Raw genomic sequence first — 20,106 nt, 5'->3', positions numbered from 1 at the left:
TTGCTTCAATATATCCACATAATTTCCCACCTCATGATGCCATCTATTTTGTGAAGTGCACAAGTCCCTCCTGCAGCAAAGCACACAACAAGCCATCCTCGTGCTTCACTGTTGGATGGTGTTCTTCAGCTTGCAAGCATCCCCCTTTTTCCTCCAAACATAACGATGACTCAACTGGCCAAACAGTTCTATTTTTGTTTCATCAGATCAGAGGACATTTCTCCAAAAAGTATGATCTTTGTCCCCATGTGCAGTTGCAAACCGTAGTCTGGCTTTTTTATGGCGGTTTTGGAGCAGTGGCTTCTTCCTTGCTGAGCGGCCTTTCAGGTTATGTCGATATAGGACTTGTTTCTGTGGACATAGATATTTTGTCTCTGTTTCCTCCCAGCATCTTCACAAGGTCCTTTGCTGTTGTTCTGGGATTGATTTGCACTTTTCGCTCACCAAGTACGTTATCTCTAGGAGACAGAACGCGTCTCCTTCCTGAACGGTAATGACGGCTGTGTGGTTCCATGGTGTTTATTCTTGCATACAATTGTTTGTACAGATGAACGTGGTACCTTCAGGCGTTTGGAAATTGCTCCCAAGGATGAACCAGACTTGTGGAGGTCTACAATTTTTTTCTGAGGTCTTGGCTGATTTCTTTTGATTTTCCCATGATGTTAAGCAAAGAGGCACTGAGTTTGAAGGTAGGCCTTGAAATACATCCACAGGTACACCTCCAATTGACTCAAATTTGTCAATTAGCCTAACAGAAGCTTTCTTCTAAAGCCATGACATCATTTTATGGAATTTCCCAAGCTGTTTAAAGGCACAGTCAACTTATTTTATGTAAACTTCTGACCCACTGGAATTGTGATACAGTGAATTAGAAGTGAAATAATCTGTCTGTAAACAATTGTTGGAAAAAATACTTGTCATGCACAAAGTAGATGTCCTAACCGACTTGCCAAAACCATAGTTTGTTAACAAGAAATTTGTGGAGTGGTTGAAAAACAAGTTTTAATGACTCCAACCTAAGTGTATGTAAACTTCCGACTTCAGCTGTATGTATGGTGTGTGATTTAGATAGACTAACACACTATTTCTTTATTTGCCGTTCTTAATTTCTTTACCGCAGGGAAAACATTTGTTCAGCTAGCTATTTCCTAATGCCTGGCTGTCTTAGACATAGAGATCCTATAATGTAGCTCTATGCCCCTAGACTCCCCAGCATCACATTGATGCAATGGCTCAGACCTGGGAGGATGGCCTTGCATATTCATCATCCACATCAAAGAGATCAAGGAGAATAGCAGTGCTGCCACTGACTCTGTCCCACTACAGAACTGGGACATCCAATATAAAGAGGTCCACCAATCACATGAAACCTGAGTCCAATACATTAAAACTGCACTAACTAATAGGCTAATATTACTGTTATGTCCTTCACCCCCTGCAGTGGAAGTCAGTATGAAAGGGAACCCATGAATACATCTCAGCTTCAGAATGACTTCTTATGATCGTAAGTCAATTCTGCCATGATAAGTTGTCTACATGGAGAACACTCTACACTACAGCTTCATTGCATGTAGCATAATAAACACAAGTAGCTTCTAAGGTGTGGTCCTGTAGGACATGCTCTCTAGCTTATCAGACAATACAGACTCTCTAGTTCCTTGCCAGCTCACCAAACTGTCCCTTTTGCAGTTCTACATGGTGATGTGTGTCATCTATGTGTTGCTGTCAGCCTGCTACTGGAGAGAGCTGCTCAGGATCCAGTTCTGGATCGGCGGGGTCGTCTTCCTGAGCATGCTGGAGAAGGCCGTGTACTACGCCGAGTTCCAGAGCATCCGCTACGACGGCCTCTCCTGTCAGGAGGGGGAGAGACAAGAACCTTACAGAAAAGCCACTTGATTTCACATATGAAATTTCACATGTGAAAACATGTGTTTTTGGAACACTTCACATGTGATCACTTGAAATTCACGTGATCACTTGAGAAACACGTTTTGTCTGTAATTGGTCTTTTAAGGGAATCAACATGGGGTTTAAGTGGTCATTCTTGGTGGACACCCCTAAACACACATTTTTAGTCAATATTGTTTTTCTATCTAAATCTTCCTGGTGGGCAAGGTTGGAATTGGGTAAGATATAATTGATCCTAGTGTGGTGCTAAATGTGCTGTTGTACTCCATAAATAAGCTTTATTTGTGTGCTGTGTCCTCCAAAAGTCCAGGGGGCAGTAGTGTTTGCGGAGATCCTTTCAGCGGTGAAGAGGACCCTGGCCCGTGTGCTCGTCATCATTGCTAGTCTTGGTTATGGAATTGTCAAGTGAGTCAGTCCCTTCATAAGAGGTCACATTGTTAAGACAGTGGAGAGTGTTAAACTCTATTTCCAATTCTCTCTCTCTCTCTGCCTGCCTGTCTCTCTCTCACTGTAGGCCAAGGCTCGGCGCATTGCTACACAGGGTGGTTGGGGTGGAACTGTTCATTTCATTTTTATTTTTACCTTTATTTTTACCTTATATTCTCCGTTGTCGAGGGAATCCTAAGGGTCAATTCGGTAAGTCTGGTCTCTCTGTCCTCTCCCTTCTGATCAATATACTACCTCGGTATTCCCCAAAATATATTGTCCACCTAACTAGACTTTTAAAACATGTTGATACGTTTTTGATATGGAACTAAACCAAACAATGCCATGATGCCCTTTGTTGAATATCTTTATCTTTGGTCAAAGGATGCCAGGAATCTTGTGTGTGTAGTAGTATTGTCATTCCACAGTCAGTGTTTGCCTGTCTTTCTCACAGGGTCAAGTGGGCAGTAGCAGACTACTGTGTGACATTATTCTGGCGTTCACTGACTCGTGCATTGTGTGATGGATATCCTTTTGGAGTGGTCAGACATTACCAGAGGCTGTCAGTCTGCCTGTCTGTCAGTCAGCGTGTTAATCTAGTAGTCACTGTATGCAGTTAGTCTGTCAGTATTAAGACCTCTTTTTTTTTTACAGACTCTTTTCTTTCTCCCTCTGGGCATGTTTGTCTTGGGCTGTGTTTCCAAAGCTTACTCAGATCTCCTCATCCCTTTTCCCAGTGTCTCTCATAATTTCTCCAACAAGTTTGATTCCAACCCTCTTTGAGTGGCAGTTTGGTTCTACACGGGTCCTCTTGGTGTGTATCTATCTGCATGGCTGCCTGAAGAGTATGTGATAGTGTTCCCTCGCTCCCTCTGTCACTCCCTCCCTTTCTGCTGCCCCCCTGTGTGTGTGTCCGTTCTCCTCTCTGTCCCTTTCAGGCTGAAGATGATCTGGTGCCGCTTGCTGCCATTCCTTTGTCTGTGCTCGACTCTACCCTCTGCGGGTGGATATCCTGTACTGTACCTCCCTTCACATCTCTCTTTCTCTCCCTCTCGTACCACCCCCCCCCCTCCGACTTCCTCTTCCAACGCTCTCACTTCCTGAAATCCCTGTGTGCGACAGTGCCTTGCTGGTGGTTGGTGTTGGCACATCTCCCTCTATTTCCGCCTGCCTTCGCCTTTGTCTCAGAGAAGGGAATAACCCAGAAGGGAATATTTCCAGAAAATATCCTCTGGCCTCACAAAAATGAATTTAGACATCAGAGGGAGCCATAGTCACATGGATTAATTAAATGTTTAATTACAGGGACACTTATATCAAGGCGATCAATAACTTCATTTAGAAGAGCTCGGAGGCACTGCTGACTTTTGACAAATGCATTATTTTATTCTCACGGACGGACACATTTTTTTTCTCCTGCAGTTTGACAGGACAGTATTTTTTGTGGATTCAGTTAGTTAACCAATTAGCCAGAAAACCAGTTAGTATAGTGATGACTAAGTCCATACCAGGTTTTCCAGACGTGCTTAACCTGGCCATGGAGGGCAGAGGGGAGCTCAACTCCTCCTGAGTGATGAGAAAATGGCTAAAAACCCTTACACTTACACCCTGATTAGCTTGGGTTTGCGTTCAGGTATATCAGCTCAGTTGACAAGGTAGGCAAACTCTTCTGTGTTGGTTATGTTGACAGTCAATGGAAGAAGACTGGTATTATTGGGTAAACTGTTTCTGTTGAGAATTGTATTTCAAAGGTGGGCTGTTTGTTAGCCGGGTGTGTGCTGGGGTTATGTTGGAGTCCTTGACAGCCAATCACATCTTTATCAGCCTGGCCCAGACCATGAAGCTCCTTCGCCTACGAAGAAACGTGGTCAAGCTCTCCCTGTATCGCCACTTTACCAACACCCTCATATTCGCCGTTATTGGTGAGGAGCTGTCTGCGGCTGTGCTACTGCAACCACTTAACAGAGACATTTCATACATAGTGTACTATACACACTGGTGTGCCCATGATTACAAGTATTCACTAATCTAATATATTTGGCCTGTCACTGTTCTACTCTGCAGCCTCAGTCATTTTCATTATCTGGATGATAAAGACCTTCAAGGTTTCAAAGTGCCAGTCGGTGAGTAGTGTTTGTTTACTACGTTACGTAACTTTTTAAGCCACGGGTGTCCAAACACATGCGGGTGGTTTGAGTAAAAACAATAATAATCGAACTCAATATACTTTAAAATGTCTAAAACCAAATCGAAACTGTAGAAATGATAATGGACCTACATTCATAGTTTATTGACTGTGTCCAGCGCGCTAAGAAATCACCGAAATGAAAGCTAGAAAGTCAGGGAGCATCGAAAATAATATTTTCTTGACAATTTTGACGGTGAGGAAATATAACCAATTTTGAGCACACACACACACACACACACACACACACACACACACACACACACACACACACACACACACACACACACACACACACAGTTGACCTCTAGTGAACTGGTATTTGGCATTAGATATATTATCTTTCACATTCTCTTCCTCTCCCGTCTCTCTCTTATTCACTCTCTTTGTATCTCTCTAGGACTGGAGGGAGCTGTGGATAGACGATGCTTTCTGGAAGGTTCCTCTTCTCCGCCATCCTTCTGGTCATCATGTTTCTGTGGAGGCCGTCTGCCAACAACCAGAGGTAAGAGGTCACGGCTAAACAGTTCAACACAAGGCCAAAACCCTCTCAACCAAAGTCATGTTTGATTTTTAATCTAGGGATTGGGTTACTGGCTAGGATCCTTCAGTATGTCAACAGAGAAATCTGTGGCAAAGTTAGGGTCAATTCAGAACATAAAATTGCACTTGTATGGAGAAATCCCATGTCCAAGTCAACTCAAATTGAATTGAGATGGTGCTGAGCCCAAGTGGGCCATGTTCAGTAGCCAAATGTTGTCGACCGTTGCCGATAGGAATCCCATGAATAGAGCCGGCGTGATCGCTTAGTCTGTATGTCAGAGAAGATTGCTTGTTCTACATAGAAATATGCTATCTGAACGTTCCACAACAATGTGTCATGTTGAACGTGCCCCTGATCTGTGATGTCATGTCCTGTTCCCCTTAGATACGCCTTCAGCCCCCTAGAGGACGAGGAGCGTGACGACGGGGCAAAGGAACAGCTGATGAATGATACATTTGTTAAGAGTCACTGCTGTTTTGGTATTTCAGTCATAGGAACACAAGTTGATACTGCATATGGTTCACTGGAGGATGAAATACAGTATCATACCCGGTCTTGATAGGTAGCTAGACCTCTTTGGCCTAGTTGTGACACGTCCATAGTGTATTGATAGTCTATGGGATGAATGTACCTTGGTTCTCTCTCCAAGCAGCCATTTTTGATAGAACGCAATTGACTCAGCCAACATACAGTAATCAAATCTGTGATTCTGATCTTGTCCTATTTAGTGTACTTCCAGAGGGCGTGAAGATGAGGGGTCTGAAGTCCGAGACAAATGGAACAGCCAAACCGAACAAGAGAGCCTTCTCCATAGCACAGCGATACCACCCATACTAAGAATATAGGCTATGAACTACATTTTCTGGCTCAGAGAAGTTGTCTTGGTAATAGGAAATGGTTTTTTTCCCAGGATGAGGATCTGAAATGGGTCGAAGAGAATATCCCATCTTCAATGGCAGATGTGTAAGTGCGAACAAATTGAAGTTGTAGAAACGTTAGGAACATTAACCATGATTGACAGTGATAATATAATCACTTTGACTAGAAATGTATTACAGGGTGGTTATTACATAGTAAGAACATCGAAACTCTCAACTTAATTAAATCAGTTTACACTCTGTGATGTGTGAAACAAGCACAGAAAGGATAGTTGATTTTTCTGACGAGAAGACAGCTGTAAATCAATCTAACACGTTTTCCTTTCTGTCCCAGTGCACTGCCCCTACTGGACTCTGACGAGTTAAGACGAGGTGTTATTCCTGGCGTGAACAGCAGGTGGTGCCAGCTCCATGCTTATTAAAGAGCAGTAGCTAGTCAGGTTTACATCAGCCTGTTTATCCCTCCCTGTTTTCTTGCTGGCTTGAACAACGAGAGGGTGCGGAAGAGTGGTGTGGTTGTGTATCTTTTTATTTATTTTTAACCCCACATCAAATAAAGCCATTAGGATTGTCAATGCAAGGGATGTCTTTAAGATATATATTTTTGTATTACTTTCACATTTTTGGCGAAGATAAAGTGTAATACTTCAAAATGTGAATATACTTGTATGGAAAGGGTAGTCGGTAGATCAGATCGCATGTATCTTTTCTATTAAAGCTTTTGTAAAGATCGATTGACTTCAATGTCCATCTTTGTTTTTCAGTCCACCACGTACCTTTGGAAAGTCATCCCAACTATGCTTTTATTTCCCCACAGGAGACCACGACAATCAATTTTGAGATGTCTAAAATGGAATAGACTGAGGGAGACGATGTGCACTGCAGACAGACAACCCTATGGCTGTACATGAAGGATGTTATCCCGTCCTTGTAAGCTTTGTAAACAGCGGTTGTAAATACGATGGGATAAACTATGACGTAATGAGCTGACTACTTTTATTTTATTTTAGAATGCCTGCTTATTTATATTTTTGTGGATATCTGGTTTATTTTTTTAGGTTCTTTACTACAAATGGTATCATGCCTTTCACTGTTTACATAGCTAAAGTGCAGAATGTGATTAAATGTGTTTTTTTGTCCAGTATGCAGTCTTGCACTTGGCCCAGCACAATCATACACACTCCCCTACAACTTTCCCCACACACAGACTCGTTATTTTTCTTGAGATCTCTGACTGTCCCTCTCGCTTTCTCTCACTCACTGTTATACACGCACACAGCACTACAGTCCCCGGGTTCACCCCTTTCTTTCAGTTTTCTACAAAAGTGGCCATTAGTGACATTTCACTGATCTGTGTATCATATTCACCTTTTAAAGAGAGACTGTTTATCTAAGCGGATGAAACGCTCCAGACATTATAGTCAATACACAGTGACCTGCCTGAGGGCAGAGCACCATCACTGCAGGACTGCGTGGGCCAGAATAGATTCTTTGTGTCTGTTCCCACCGATAACCACCAACTATCTGGTCAACACATCCAACAATGAGACCCCTGGGGTGTTTTTCTTACAGCTACCACTTAGTATTTCCAACAATATTGTAGTATAGTTGTGTTATGCCAAAAAAATACCTTTAAGTCATATTGTGAGCGTTTGTTTGTTAAAAAAATGAACTGCTAACACACATACGAAAACAATATCACCTTTATTTGTCCTACTTGATTGATTTGTCAGAGAACAACAGGAATGTAATGACTATGTGATGATCATGAACACCTTTAGATGAATGAAGTCCACATTCCAGGGATGGCTGTGGCTTGTGGGTAACATCCCATTTCAGTGATGCCGCCCTGTATTTGTCTGTCACTGCAGGTTATCACTTCATGCCCATTTTGGCATTTTTTTTTTAGCTAGCCTATAACTTTACATAACATATATCTGTTATAATATGCTCTTACTGTCTGTCATCTCTATAATAACTTAATCCCAGAGATTTAGTTTTAACAGACAACAGTATTGTGGTGATTTCATGTATAGTGCTGTATCAAGCGTATTTACCAGAATGGTAACAGACATGTCCCTCAACTGCCAAGGCATTGACACTGACTATAGCAGACATGTTTATCTGAAACATGATGTAATTTACTCTGAATGAGCTCACCGCTTGATGCAATTCATTGTGAAATTGAAGTACTCCAGCTAATGCATACTGCACAAATCTGCCATTATGTAAAAGGATGTAGGATTATCAAAATAGAGATTAATGACCAATAGCATTTCCATAATGCCTTCCTACATACAGTACATCAACATTTTATGTATAAATAGCCTCCACAATTATGTTTTTTTAAATTGTTCGATTTGAATCTTTATTGTTCTAGTTTGACAATTTCCTAGCGAACACGTGACATCATTGATCAACAAAACATATCAACGGCAGATCAATCTGCGTTACAGTGAGAAGATGTGTTTAGAAAAAAAACATTTTGACTTCATATTTTATGGTGGTTCATTCATGTACACAACAGTCTAAAAACATTAACACAGAAAGAGATTAGAACACATTACTTCATTAATCCACATTGGGGGGCAGTCTGTAGGGCAATCATTTCAAATGTGTTCTCGGGTGCACTTCGAAATATCTATTGACAAAACTACAAACAAAATGGCAATTGATATAAAACTAAGTATTTTTGATCCTGGAATGAGAGATCATAGAGATTAACATTTGACAAGGATGTAACGTTTTCCTTTTTTTGACAATATAAAATCTCACTAGTAGAGGACAAGGAAAACATTTACATTGATCATGGAATGGTAAGCAAGAACTGCGCTGATTGATGACTGAATTATTGCTTTTGAGTATTTTTTCATCTATATGGATTGCATTGCTCTCACCATGAAGAATTGTGGCGAAAAACATGTGATTACTCCGTTTGGGGGGGGGGTCAAAGCTCCTTGCTGAACGAATCCCATGCTGATCTAATCCTCTTTGTGTGTCGTCACACGTTTCCCGCCTTTTTGTCTGGTGAATGATAACAGAAAAAATGAAATATATTTAAATATATATTTAAAATCAGAACATTCATAGAAAACATTTTAATTAGTAGTAGACATGGTGCTGACTGATAGTCTTAGATCTTTGTGAAGTGTTAGTATTACTCAAGACTATTGGGACAGATTCACAGCACATTCGACTTACTCCTTAGGGTGAATCACAATATTGTAGACATGGGCCCTGACTGAAAACTGTGAACCAAACATGCAGGAAAAACTACTTTCATCGATAAACTGGTACCCCAGGGAGAAAGGTGCTTAATCTTGTTCCTAGACAGCCCAAGTGACACTTTGATTTAACTACTAATCCTTTGATTGACTAAACATTATTGATGTCCTTTGACCCTCTTTCCCTACAATAATGAAGTGGCCCTGTTATACACAGTGACCTTTCTATTGTGTGCTGTGACATGGATACCGATGAGTAACCGTTTGGTTCAGTGGCTCTTTCCCTGACTATTTACATGTTTCATGTTACCTACTGCAGCGTTGAGTGTCCTTAAAGGGATTTCAAAGCGCTGCATCAAAGTAGGTGAACGGCTTTCAGTATCACATAACTACACTACGCTTCCACTTAAAGCTTCACCCAGCATCATATTTGTAAACCCTCAATGACAAAAACTGATGTTAATATCACCTTACCTTTTCTTGAACAGTTAGAACATTTCTGGACAACGGTCAAAAGTGTTCCCACTATTGGCATAATGAGAACACTTTTGACCATTGTCCAGAAAGCTCTTCTCATTTTCTAACTGTTCAGTGGCCGCTGACATAATTGTCTGTACGATGGATGCAGCAGCCTCATAGAACATCCTCTTCCGCGCTTCCTCTTGGTTATGTGGCTCAGCGTTGGTCTCCCCTGACTCAGAATGGGACCCTCCATTTTGAGAAGGTCCCTCCCCCCCGGCCTCTAACTCAAAGCTAGTCCCTAGTTCTAATTTGACCTGTGTCATCATGTTAGCTCCATTTTGCTGGAGGTCATCATCGCCACAGTCTATTTCTACTGCAAACTCACCGATTTGGGCAACTGCATTTCCTGTGCCGAGGTTCAGCATCTTCGCGTCCTTCGTGGAGTTGGTGTTTTCTTGTTTGGCCTCGTCTGTTGGTCCGTCCTTTTTCAGGGTCGTTTCATGATTGTGTGTGGCGTCTTCTTCGGGCGTGCCGTTCGAGCAACCATTCTCACCGTTGGTTTTCACTTCTGCCGCAGGCTCTGCCGGTGCTGCGGGCTCAGCTGAGTTGGCCTTCTCTGGCTCAGGACCAGACGGTGTGCTCGTTGCGGGCTCCTTTGCCTCTCCATCGGCGACTGTGTGCTCATTGGCCACCTGAGCCTCTCCTTTGTCGTTGCTCTCGCCCTGAGCAGCGTCAGCTTCTCCCTGCTGACTGTCACACGTGCCAGCTGGGGCAGCCGCGTCCTCTGTGTCTTTCGCCTCCCCGTCTGCCGCCTGCTGACTGTCAGACGTGCCAGCTGGGGCAGCCGCGTCCTCTGTGTCCTTCGCCTCCCCATCTGCCGCCTCCTTACCCTCCTTCGGAGCGCCGTCTCCCTGGTCCACGCTGGTGCTTTTCCCCTTTCGCATGATGAAGTTTTTCAGCGAAACGGCGCGGTTGAAGTGCGTTCGCTTGGTCTTGGCCGACTTGGCCTGCTCTTTGCCTGCCTCTTCCGTCTGCTCGGCCAGTTCAGATGCTGCAGCACCTTCCTCCTCCCCGCTGGCAGCCACCGTGTCTGCTGCCCGCTTGGACATCACGCGTTTCTTGAAGGAGGTCCAGATCTCATCTGCATGTTGGTTCATTGATTTGTGTGGGGCGGCGGTGGCTCCTTTTTCCTCCTCTCCGTCTGTGTTGGTCTTCTCCTGTGTTTCGCCGTCTACCTGTGCCTTGGCTTCGTCTGTTTCAGGCGCAGCCGCTTCATCGTTCTCTGCGGCGTTTTCCTCCCCTTCCGCCTTCTCGCTCTTAGCGGCTTTGCTGATGCCTACGACTGACGGGTCTCTCTTCAGCCCCTGGAATGTCCATGACCTTTTCAGTTTCCACCGTTTCTGGCCACTGGATTCTGAAGCCTTGGAGTCCAGTGTACTTGTGTCACCAGGTGTTCCCCCAGATGCACCCTCGCTGCCCTCACCCTCCTTAGAATCTTCTGTGCTCTTCTTGTGACTCTTCTGGGCCATAAGCTTCTTAAAGGAATGCCAGCGTTTCATGTGTTTGGTCGCTGCACTGGAGGCAGGCTTCTCTGACTCTTCTGCTGCCGGGGCATCTTCCATTGTGTCCACTGTGGCATTGAGGGCCTCAGGGTCCTCTAACCTGTCCAAGGATTTGGATCGGACCTTCACCTGGTTCTCCGGCGCTTTCTCAATGGCCTGGTCCTCTGCCGCTGCCTCTGTACCATTGGCTGCCGGCTCTTCTGTTTGGTCAGAGGCCTTTTTCTGCTCTGTGTTGCCCTCTCCATTAGCCTCCACAGCCTCAGTGCTCTGCTCCTTCTTCTTCTTCCCTCCCATGACTTTTCCCAGTCCACTCTTATTCAGGAAGGAAGAGAAAATATTCTCAGAGGCCTGTTTAGCTTTGCCATCGGCCGGCTGCTCTGTGCTCTCTGTGGTCTCTCCGGCAGGTTGTACCTCTTCGGGTGGAGACGTGACAGCCTCTGTGACAGTCTCTGAGTTTGTGGGCTCCACCTCTGTTTTGGTCTCGGTGGTGGTAGTGCCTTCTTCCTGTACAGGTGCTGCACAGGCATCTGTCGCCGCCATATCCGCAAAAAGGTGTCTGTGTCGTTATATCCCCTCTTTTTCTTCAGTAGTTCAGGTTAGTTCCTTTTGTGCTTGAATGGACTGAGTTCATTGATCACGAGCTGACACGTATGCCAGTATTCCCATTCAACTTCCCTTCGGAGAGGAGGGCCTCTGCATCATATTCCGCGGTGAGAATGGGGGCCACGAACCTGGTGGAAATGAAATGAGAAAGGATTCAATGTATAAATCAACAACACAGACAGTCCATGACTTAGTCTAGGGTACTCCAGACACAGCAGATGCAACACGCACTGCATCTCTACAACAGCAAAGCTCTGCTCAAAACGATTTAAAGCCAATGCATCCAACCACAAACCAACATAATGTAACGTGACAAATTCTACGTGAGAAGTGATGGGTATTTTGCGTGACAAATTCTACGTGAGAAGTGATGGGTATTTTGAAGAATGGGGAAATGACATGTGTGGCCCAGAGCAGTCAGAAGGAAATAAACACAGGGCATAACATGCTCCAGATAATCTCATGTTGCCACAAGGGTCTGACTCCTGTCACCTAGATGCTAGAGAGCATTGCTGTTTAGAAAAGTGGATCAGTGGTTTTGTTTAGTATTCAGCACCATTTGAAGGGTTTATGTCTGGGCTTTAGTATCCAGGAAAAACAAGCTGACATTCTAGATAGTAAGCTTAAACAATAACATCCAATGACAGCAGAGGCGAGTGAAAATCTAAAATCTTCAGCAAATCTCCATAATGGAAAATGACAAAGAAAAGGCTTAGCTAATTTTAAAATGTCTATGCTTTAAGACATAAAATGTCTGCTTCCAAAGCAAAAGCCACCTTGATAATTTTTATCTGGGAAAATGTTTATAATTGCATCATAACATCATTAAAGGTTATAGGCAAAACAGAAACTAACAAATGCACTATTTTCTCTGGCCATGATTTTCTATAGACTCGACCCCCCTTATTATAGACATCTCTTCACCCACAGACAACCCCTTTATCTCCTATCGTGTTGTGAAGCACTGCCCTTGTTTTCCAGTCTGCATTGGGTTATTTTGCAACGTAGCAATGTCATCCATGGTTAAGCTATCTTTATAGATTAATACCGATTTCACGTTCTCTCCAAATCATCCATCTGAAAATTTGAAATAAATTCTCTCTCCAATCTAAAACACCAGAGGTGCACCTTATGATGTAGGCTAGTCATACTTTGGCATATTCGATTATTCAAACGGTCCCTGTGACTGCATGTGACGTAAAATGATTACAGCAACATACATTGTAATACAATTTTCTTCTATTTCGAGAAAGGAGCACGATACCAATAACACATTTTAATCTGATTTCCCGGTTAGGTTCAAATGTGCGCCTGTGGAGGGAGTGGAGACCACGCTTGCATGTCCTGCCACAAGGACAATCGCGCGCTTTAGCCTTTTTGTCAGGTTTTCATCAGAGTACTCTATTCCCCTTTGTTATGTTAAACCGGCAGTGAGAGCGAGGGGGTTTAAGATGCCCCTGCGATTGAGTTTAGCTGTGAGCTCCAATCATGCGCTGCAGCAATAGAACATCATTTTAATGAGGGAGAGACCGGGAGAAATGAAGGGTGGGCGGGTTCATCAGTGTGTCGTGAACAACAGCGCGAGCAACAATAGGGGCCTCGGCAGTTCGCATTCAAAATAAAAGTGCCCCATTGAAACGAATGCAAAATAGTGGAATCATGCCACAACTGGACAATATTTGTGTGGGGGAATGTTGTTATATAAAGTCAATAAAGGACAATTATTAGTTTAACCCCCCCACCCCAAAAAATATATATCTTGAAATTGCACTGCACAGCCTACTTATCAATGGTGTAAAGTACTTAGGTAAAAAAAAATGGAGGTACTACTTAGTGGCAGAATGTAACTTTTTGGGCGACCTGACCGGATTCACATAGAAATGTGAGTTATAGATCTATCATTCAACTTGAAGGCAAGTTTAAGAAGCGGTAGATTTGTTCTATGTGTGCTATTTCTATGCTTCCCGTTTTCAAGTTTTGTTTTTGCATATTTTACTTTCGGTTTTGTACACCAGCTTCAAATGGCTCAAACAAAAATGTTTTTTTTTGTTATGGAAAAAGTATTTCACAGATGGTACAATGATTCTTTACATTTTGTCACGTAAACTCAAATTAGGTGAACTGTTAAGAGTTTTAGCAACCAGGAAATGGCAGAGCGATTTCTTTATAGTGACACTTTAAGTAGGGAAAGAGGGATACCTAGTCAGTTGTACAACTAAATGCATTCAACTGAAATGTGTCTTCCGCATTTAACCCAACCCCTCTGAATCAGAGAGGTGCAGGGGCTGCCTTAAATCGACATCCACGGAGCTTGGGGGACAGTGGGTTAACTGCCCTGTTCAGGAGCAGAACAGAATGTTTTTACCTTATCAGCTCGGGGATTCGATGCAGCAACCTTTCGGTTACTGGCCCAACACTCCTACCCTCCAGGCCACCCGCCGCCCCATGTAGGTGTTGAGATCTTTGTACTTTACTATTTACTAGAGTTGCACCCATATTACATTTTTTGGCCGATACCGATATAGTTCTTTTGGCAAGTAGCTCACAGATGTGCATTTTAACTAGAGGGCGACCGATTAACCGGAATGGCCGATTAATTAGGGCCGATTTCAAGTTTTCATAACAATCGGTAATCGGCATTTTGGGACACCGATTATGGCCGATTATATTGCACTCCACGAGGAGACTGCTTGGCAGGCTGACTACCTTTTACACGAGTGCAGCAAGAGCCAAGGTAAGTTGCCAGCTAGCATTAAACTTATCTTATAAAAAACAATCAATCTTAACATAATCACTAGTTAACTACACATGGTTGATGATATTACTAGTTTATCAGCTTGTCCTGCGTTGCATATAATCGATGCGGTACCTGTTGATTTATCCTCGAATCAAAGCCTACTTCGCCAAACGGGTGATGATTTAACAAGCACATTCGTGAAAAAAGCACTGTCGTTGCACCAATGTGTACCTACCCATAAACATCAATGCCTTTCTTAAAATCAATACACATGTATATATTTTTAAACCTGCATATTTAGTTAATATTGCCTGCTAACATGAATTTCTTTTAACTAGGGAAATTGTGTCACTTCTCTTGCGTTCTGTGCAAGCAGAGTCAGGGTATATGCAGCAGTTTGGGCCGCCTGGCTCGTTGCGAACTGTGTGAAGACCATTTCTTCCTAACAAAGACCGCAATTAATTTGCCGGAATTGTACATAATTATGACATAACGTTGAAGATGGTACAATGTAACAGCAATATGTAGACTTCGGGATGCCACCCGTTAGATAAAATACGGAACGCTTCCGTATTTCACTGAAAGAATAAACGTTTTGTTTTCGAAATGATAGCTTCCGGATTTTACCATATTAATGACCTAAGTATTTCTGTGTGTTTATTATAATAAGGTCTATGATTTGATATTTGATAGAACAGTCTGACTGAGTGGTGGTAGGCAGCAGTAGGCTCATAAGCATTCATTCAAACAGCACTTTCCTGCTTTAATCAGCAGCTCTTCACTGTACTTCAAGCATTGCGCTGTTTATGACTTCAAGCCTATCAACTCCCGAGATTAGGCTGGCAATACTATAGTTCCTATAAGAACATCCAATAGTCAAAGGTATATGAAATACAAATGGTATAGAGAGAAATAGTCCTATAATTCCTATAATATTCCTATAATAACTACAACCTAGAACTTCTTACCTGGGAATATTGAAGACTCATGTTAAAAGGAACCACCAGCTTTCATATGTTCTCATGTTCTGAGCAAGGAACTTAAACGTTAGCTTTTTTACACGGCAAATATCGCACTTTTACTTTCTTCTCCAACACTTTGTTTTTGCATTATTTAAACCAAATTGAACATGTTTCATTATTTATGACTAGATTTTATTGATGTATTAAGTTAAAATAAAAGCGTTCATTCAGTATTGTTGTAATTGTCATTATTACAAAAATATAGATATAAATATCGGCCGATTAATCGGTATCGGCTTTTTGGTCCTCCAATAAATCGGTATCGCTTTTGAAAAATCATAATCGTCGACCTCTAATTTCAACAATACTGTGTAACTCCGGTAGGACAACATCTGAAAAATAGTGACTACTTGGTAGTGTGTACTGGGGCTAGAGGTGCTCGACCAGTCGGCGAAAGCCAACATCATCCCCGACGGAGAACAGTTGATTGTCAAGGGCAATGAAAATCCATCATCTTGACAATGGATTTCGCCTTTGAGTTGTCCCGCTGAATTTTTTTACTCTTTCAAATGACTGTTCGACTTAAACTTATTTAGTTGTTGGAAGTGCGCGCTTAGTAATTTTCTGCTTTTGTTCTGTGTAGCGCTGTATTTTTCGTGGCGTCATTACGTCATCTACCTACGTTATATAGGTATGCACGTCAGCATCGACATCGGTTTTGCACATCGGTGTTAAACTAGACAATTGGCCAATGTCGATGTTCGCATTTTTAGCGAATATCGGACCGATTCCGATATGCTCACCGATATATCGTGCATCCCTACTATTTACTTTTAGTCCACTATATTCCTAAAGAAAACATGTACTTTGTACTCCCATGTATTTTCCCTGACACCAAATACTATGTTTGTAAATTATGTCTGAGTGTTGGAGTGTGCCCTTGTATGTCCGTAAATAAAAATAAAAACAAGCCATTTGTGCCGGATGGTTTGCTTAATATACTGAACAAAAATATAAACGCAACATGTAAAGTGTTGGTCCCATGAGCTGAAATAAGATAGAATACATATTCCATACGCACAAAAAGCGTATTTCTCTCACATTTTGGGAACAAATCTGTTTACATCCCTGTTAGTGAGCATTTCTCATTTGCCAAGATAATCTATCCACCTGACAGGTGTGGTATATCAAGAAGCTGATTAAACAGCATGATAATTACACAACTGCGGCTTGTGCTGGGGACAATAAAAGGCCACTCTAAAATGTGAAGTTTTGTCACACAACACAATGCCACAAGTTGAGGGAGCGTGCAATTGGCATGCTGACTGCAGTAATGTCCTCAAGAGCTGTTCCAGATAATTTAAGTGTGCATTCCTCTACCAAAGGTTGTTTTTGAGAATTTGGCAGTACGCCCAACCGGCCTCACAACAGCAGACCAAGTGTAACCACGCCAGCCCAGGACCTCCACATTCGGCTTCTTCATCTGCTGGATCGTCTGAGATCAGCCACCCGGACAGCTGATGAAACTGTGGGTTTGCACAACCGAAGAATTTCTGCACAATCTGTCAGAAACCGTCCCAGGGAAGCTCAATGGGCTGACTTCAATGGGCAAATCTCACCTTTGGAGAAGTGCGCTCTTCACGGATTAATCCCATGTTCAACTGTACTGGGCAGATGGCAGACAGCGTGTATGCATTCGTGTGGATGAGCGGTTTGCTGATGTCAACATTTTGAACAGAGTGACCCATGGTGGCGGTGGGGTTAGGGTATGGGCAGGCATAAGCCAAGGACAACGAACACAATTGCATTTTATCGATGGCAATTTGAATGCACAGAGATACCTTGACGAGATCCTGAGGCTCATTGTCATGCCATTCATCCGCCTCATGTTTCAGCATGATAATGCACGGCCCCATGTCACAAGGATCCATACACAATTCCTGGAAGCTGAAAATGTCCCAGTTCTTCCATAGCCTGCATACTCACCAGACATATCACCCATTGAGCATGTTTGGGATGCTCTGGATCAACGTGTACGACAGCGTGTTCCAGTTCCCGCCAATATCCATCAACTTTGCACAGCCAAATGTGTCACGCTGCATGAAGCAAATGGGGGTCACACAATAATTTTTATCCACACCCCCTACCTTTTTAAGGCATCGTCCAACAGATGCATATCTGTATTCCCAGTCATGTGAAATCCTCACGATAAGGCCTAATGAATTTATTTAAATTGACTGACTTGCATAATCAATGCAAAAAAAGCTAAAAGTAACCCAAGCATAAACAATGCAAAAAAGCTAAATGTAACCCAAGGCTACTCATTAGGTACAAAACAAGCAACCCTGCTCCTAAATCCAATGCACAGCCCCGTAACTCAGTAAAACACTTGAAATCGTTGCATGTTGCATTTACATTTTTGTTCAGGATATAAGGAATTTTACTCAAGTATGACAATTTTGTCGTTTTTCCACCACTGATACTTATATATGCACTGCACTGTACAACCTATGGATTCTGCACCCATGAAATTGGGGATCGGCCTACCCAGTGACACACACAGAACACAACTCTGTAGAGTTTACACAAATATTAGTGTCTTGCTCTTATTGCAGGACTTTGACTGGGGAAAATCACCTCCCCAGTTAGTCTATCATGCGTATTGAAACTCATATTGCACTCTACAGCCTAACCCAAAAACCAAAACGTGCACCCATTGAGATCCTGAGGACCGAGTTTGGGAAACCCTGGCCTAACCTATGGATTGTGCACCCATAAAATGATTCAGCCTACTCAGTGACACCCACAGAACAAAAATCTGTAGAGTTTACACACATATTCGCGTCTTAGTCTATTATGCGCAATACAAGCCAAGTTGAGAGTTGATTTTCCACAGTCAAAGTCCCGCAATAAGAGCTAAGATGATAATATTTGTATAAAATCTACAGATTTATGTTCTGTGGGTGTCACTGGGTATGCTGATACCCCATTTCATGGGTGCACAATCCATAGATTAAGCTGTACAGGGCATAATAGTTGTATGTAGTCCATTTGTGGCAGGATTCCACTATTTGTATACATTTCAATTAGGGGACTTTTATTTTGAAAGAAAACCGCCGACTCCACTGTTGTTGCTCACGCTAATGTTTTTCACGACACACTGCTGAAAAAGCCAATGCATATGCTTGAGACAGCAGGTGCCCGTGCTTTTCAAACGCTCATTTGCATTGCTAATGTAACAAAGCCACAAGCCCAGTTTTGTGTAGGCTAGCCTAAAATAAACGTCTACCGAATTTTTTTAACTTATGTTTTCCTCTTGAAATGTTTGGGCTATAGCCTATGTAAGGGAATTCAACCCGTTAATTTAACCACAACAACAGACATGATTTCCAAGTTGTAGCCAAGACGCATTACGAACAATAGATGGCCTGGCCTAATGACAAAGCTGTTCCGCGTTATAACGCGTAAATGCAGCATCATTGGCAAAAGTCATGCCGAGGGAAAAAATGCTTTGTAGCCATCTTTTCGATGAATGAGGCAATATTACATTCATATAATCCTGGAATCAACACATGCGTGATTAGTAATATGAAATCCTCACTGATAAAAACAACAGCGCCACATTCCCAACAAATCCAGCGCTTGTCTATTGTGAAGCTCATAGACTAGGCTACACATTCTCGAAACCTCTACACATTCTCTTATGTTTTCCCTCTCGTGAGAGATCCCATTTGTAAAATGGAATTGAGGTCCTACTTGGCCCCGTTTAAATTCACACTTGAATGCCTTTAAATTATAACGTGGCAGTCTGGCGAATGGGAGTGGAAATTGATTTAATGAGGAGCCTCAGGTTCTCAGGCACCAAAGTACGTTTTGGAGCGCACAATTGTCTTCCCAAACAAGTGGCTATCGAACCAAAGCAATGCCAGAAAATGACAAACATTTCATTTTATGTAGGCTATCCAGAGTTGAGATGCACCGAGCGCGCACGTATCAACCACCAACAGCCTGTTCATAGTCCCTCAACGTTGAGATCATCCAACAAAAACCAAACTGTGCTGCCCATCCAAGAGCTTCATCAATAGCCATATTGTATGACTATAAAAGGTTAATTAAACGGTAAATGTTAATCGCATAAGTTAATCATCATATGCATTTAATAGCTTATTTAACAAAGAGGCTAGGCTACAAGGAAAAAAAACGAATAATCTCTGCAAACCTTGTTTCGTGTGGCTAAATCCGTTTCTGTGTGCTGGAGAAAGGTAATAAACTGATCCAGACGGGAAAAGACACACACTAAATCCCTGCTCGCATCCTCATGCCTTGAAGCAGCCAACCCAGTGTGGAGAATTGCGCGGGGACGTGAGGGTCGCGTTGGTATTAACAGACGCGCAGCTGCGGCTCCGCAAATACAGACCATCTATCTCACCCGTTGCCCTTAGCAACCACGGAGATCACCCACCCCACCCCCACTACTAAGCGGGTTAATTTTAGTAATTTAACCTTTATTTAACTAGGCAAGAGGGTTAGAGTACGGTTCGGATTTGTTTCCCTCAGTAATTTGCCCAGTTAGAGCGAAGAGCCACGTGCATTTGATATGCTGTAAAATTGTGCG

General features: G+C 42.7%; 1 protein-coding gene and 1 pseudogene across 1 annotated transcript; one reads left to right on the top strand and one right to left on the bottom strand.

The window, feature by feature from the left end:
- The first annotated feature begins 2,023 nt into the window (after positions 1-2,023).
- LOC111949453 (transmembrane protein 87B-like) lies at positions 2,024-8,213 on the top strand (annotated as a pseudogene).
- On the bottom strand, positions 7,627-19,878 carry LOC111949450 (uncharacterized protein DDB_G0286299-like). The gene is made up of 3 exons (XM_023966649.2): positions 19,711-19,878; positions 10,013-11,920; positions 7,627-8,965 (listed from the first exon to the last, which is right to left on the bottom strand). Exons 2-3 carry the CDS (start codon positions 11,727-11,729, stop codon positions 8,943-8,945), a joined length of 1,740 nt encoding a protein of 579 aa, XP_023822417.1. The 5' UTR covers positions 11,730-11,920; positions 19,711-19,878; the 3' UTR covers positions 7,627-8,942.
- Positions 19,879-20,106: the final 228 nt, after the last annotated feature.

Source organism: Salvelinus sp. IW2-2015, linkage group LG22 (assembly GCF_002910315.2).
Source record: "Salvelinus sp. IW2-2015 linkage group LG22, ASM291031v2, whole genome shotgun sequence".
NCBI classification, from domain to species: Eukaryota; Metazoa; Chordata; class Actinopteri; order Salmoniformes; family Salmonidae; genus Salvelinus; species Salvelinus sp. IW2-2015.
This window is presented reverse-complemented; position numbering and strand designations above follow the sequence as displayed.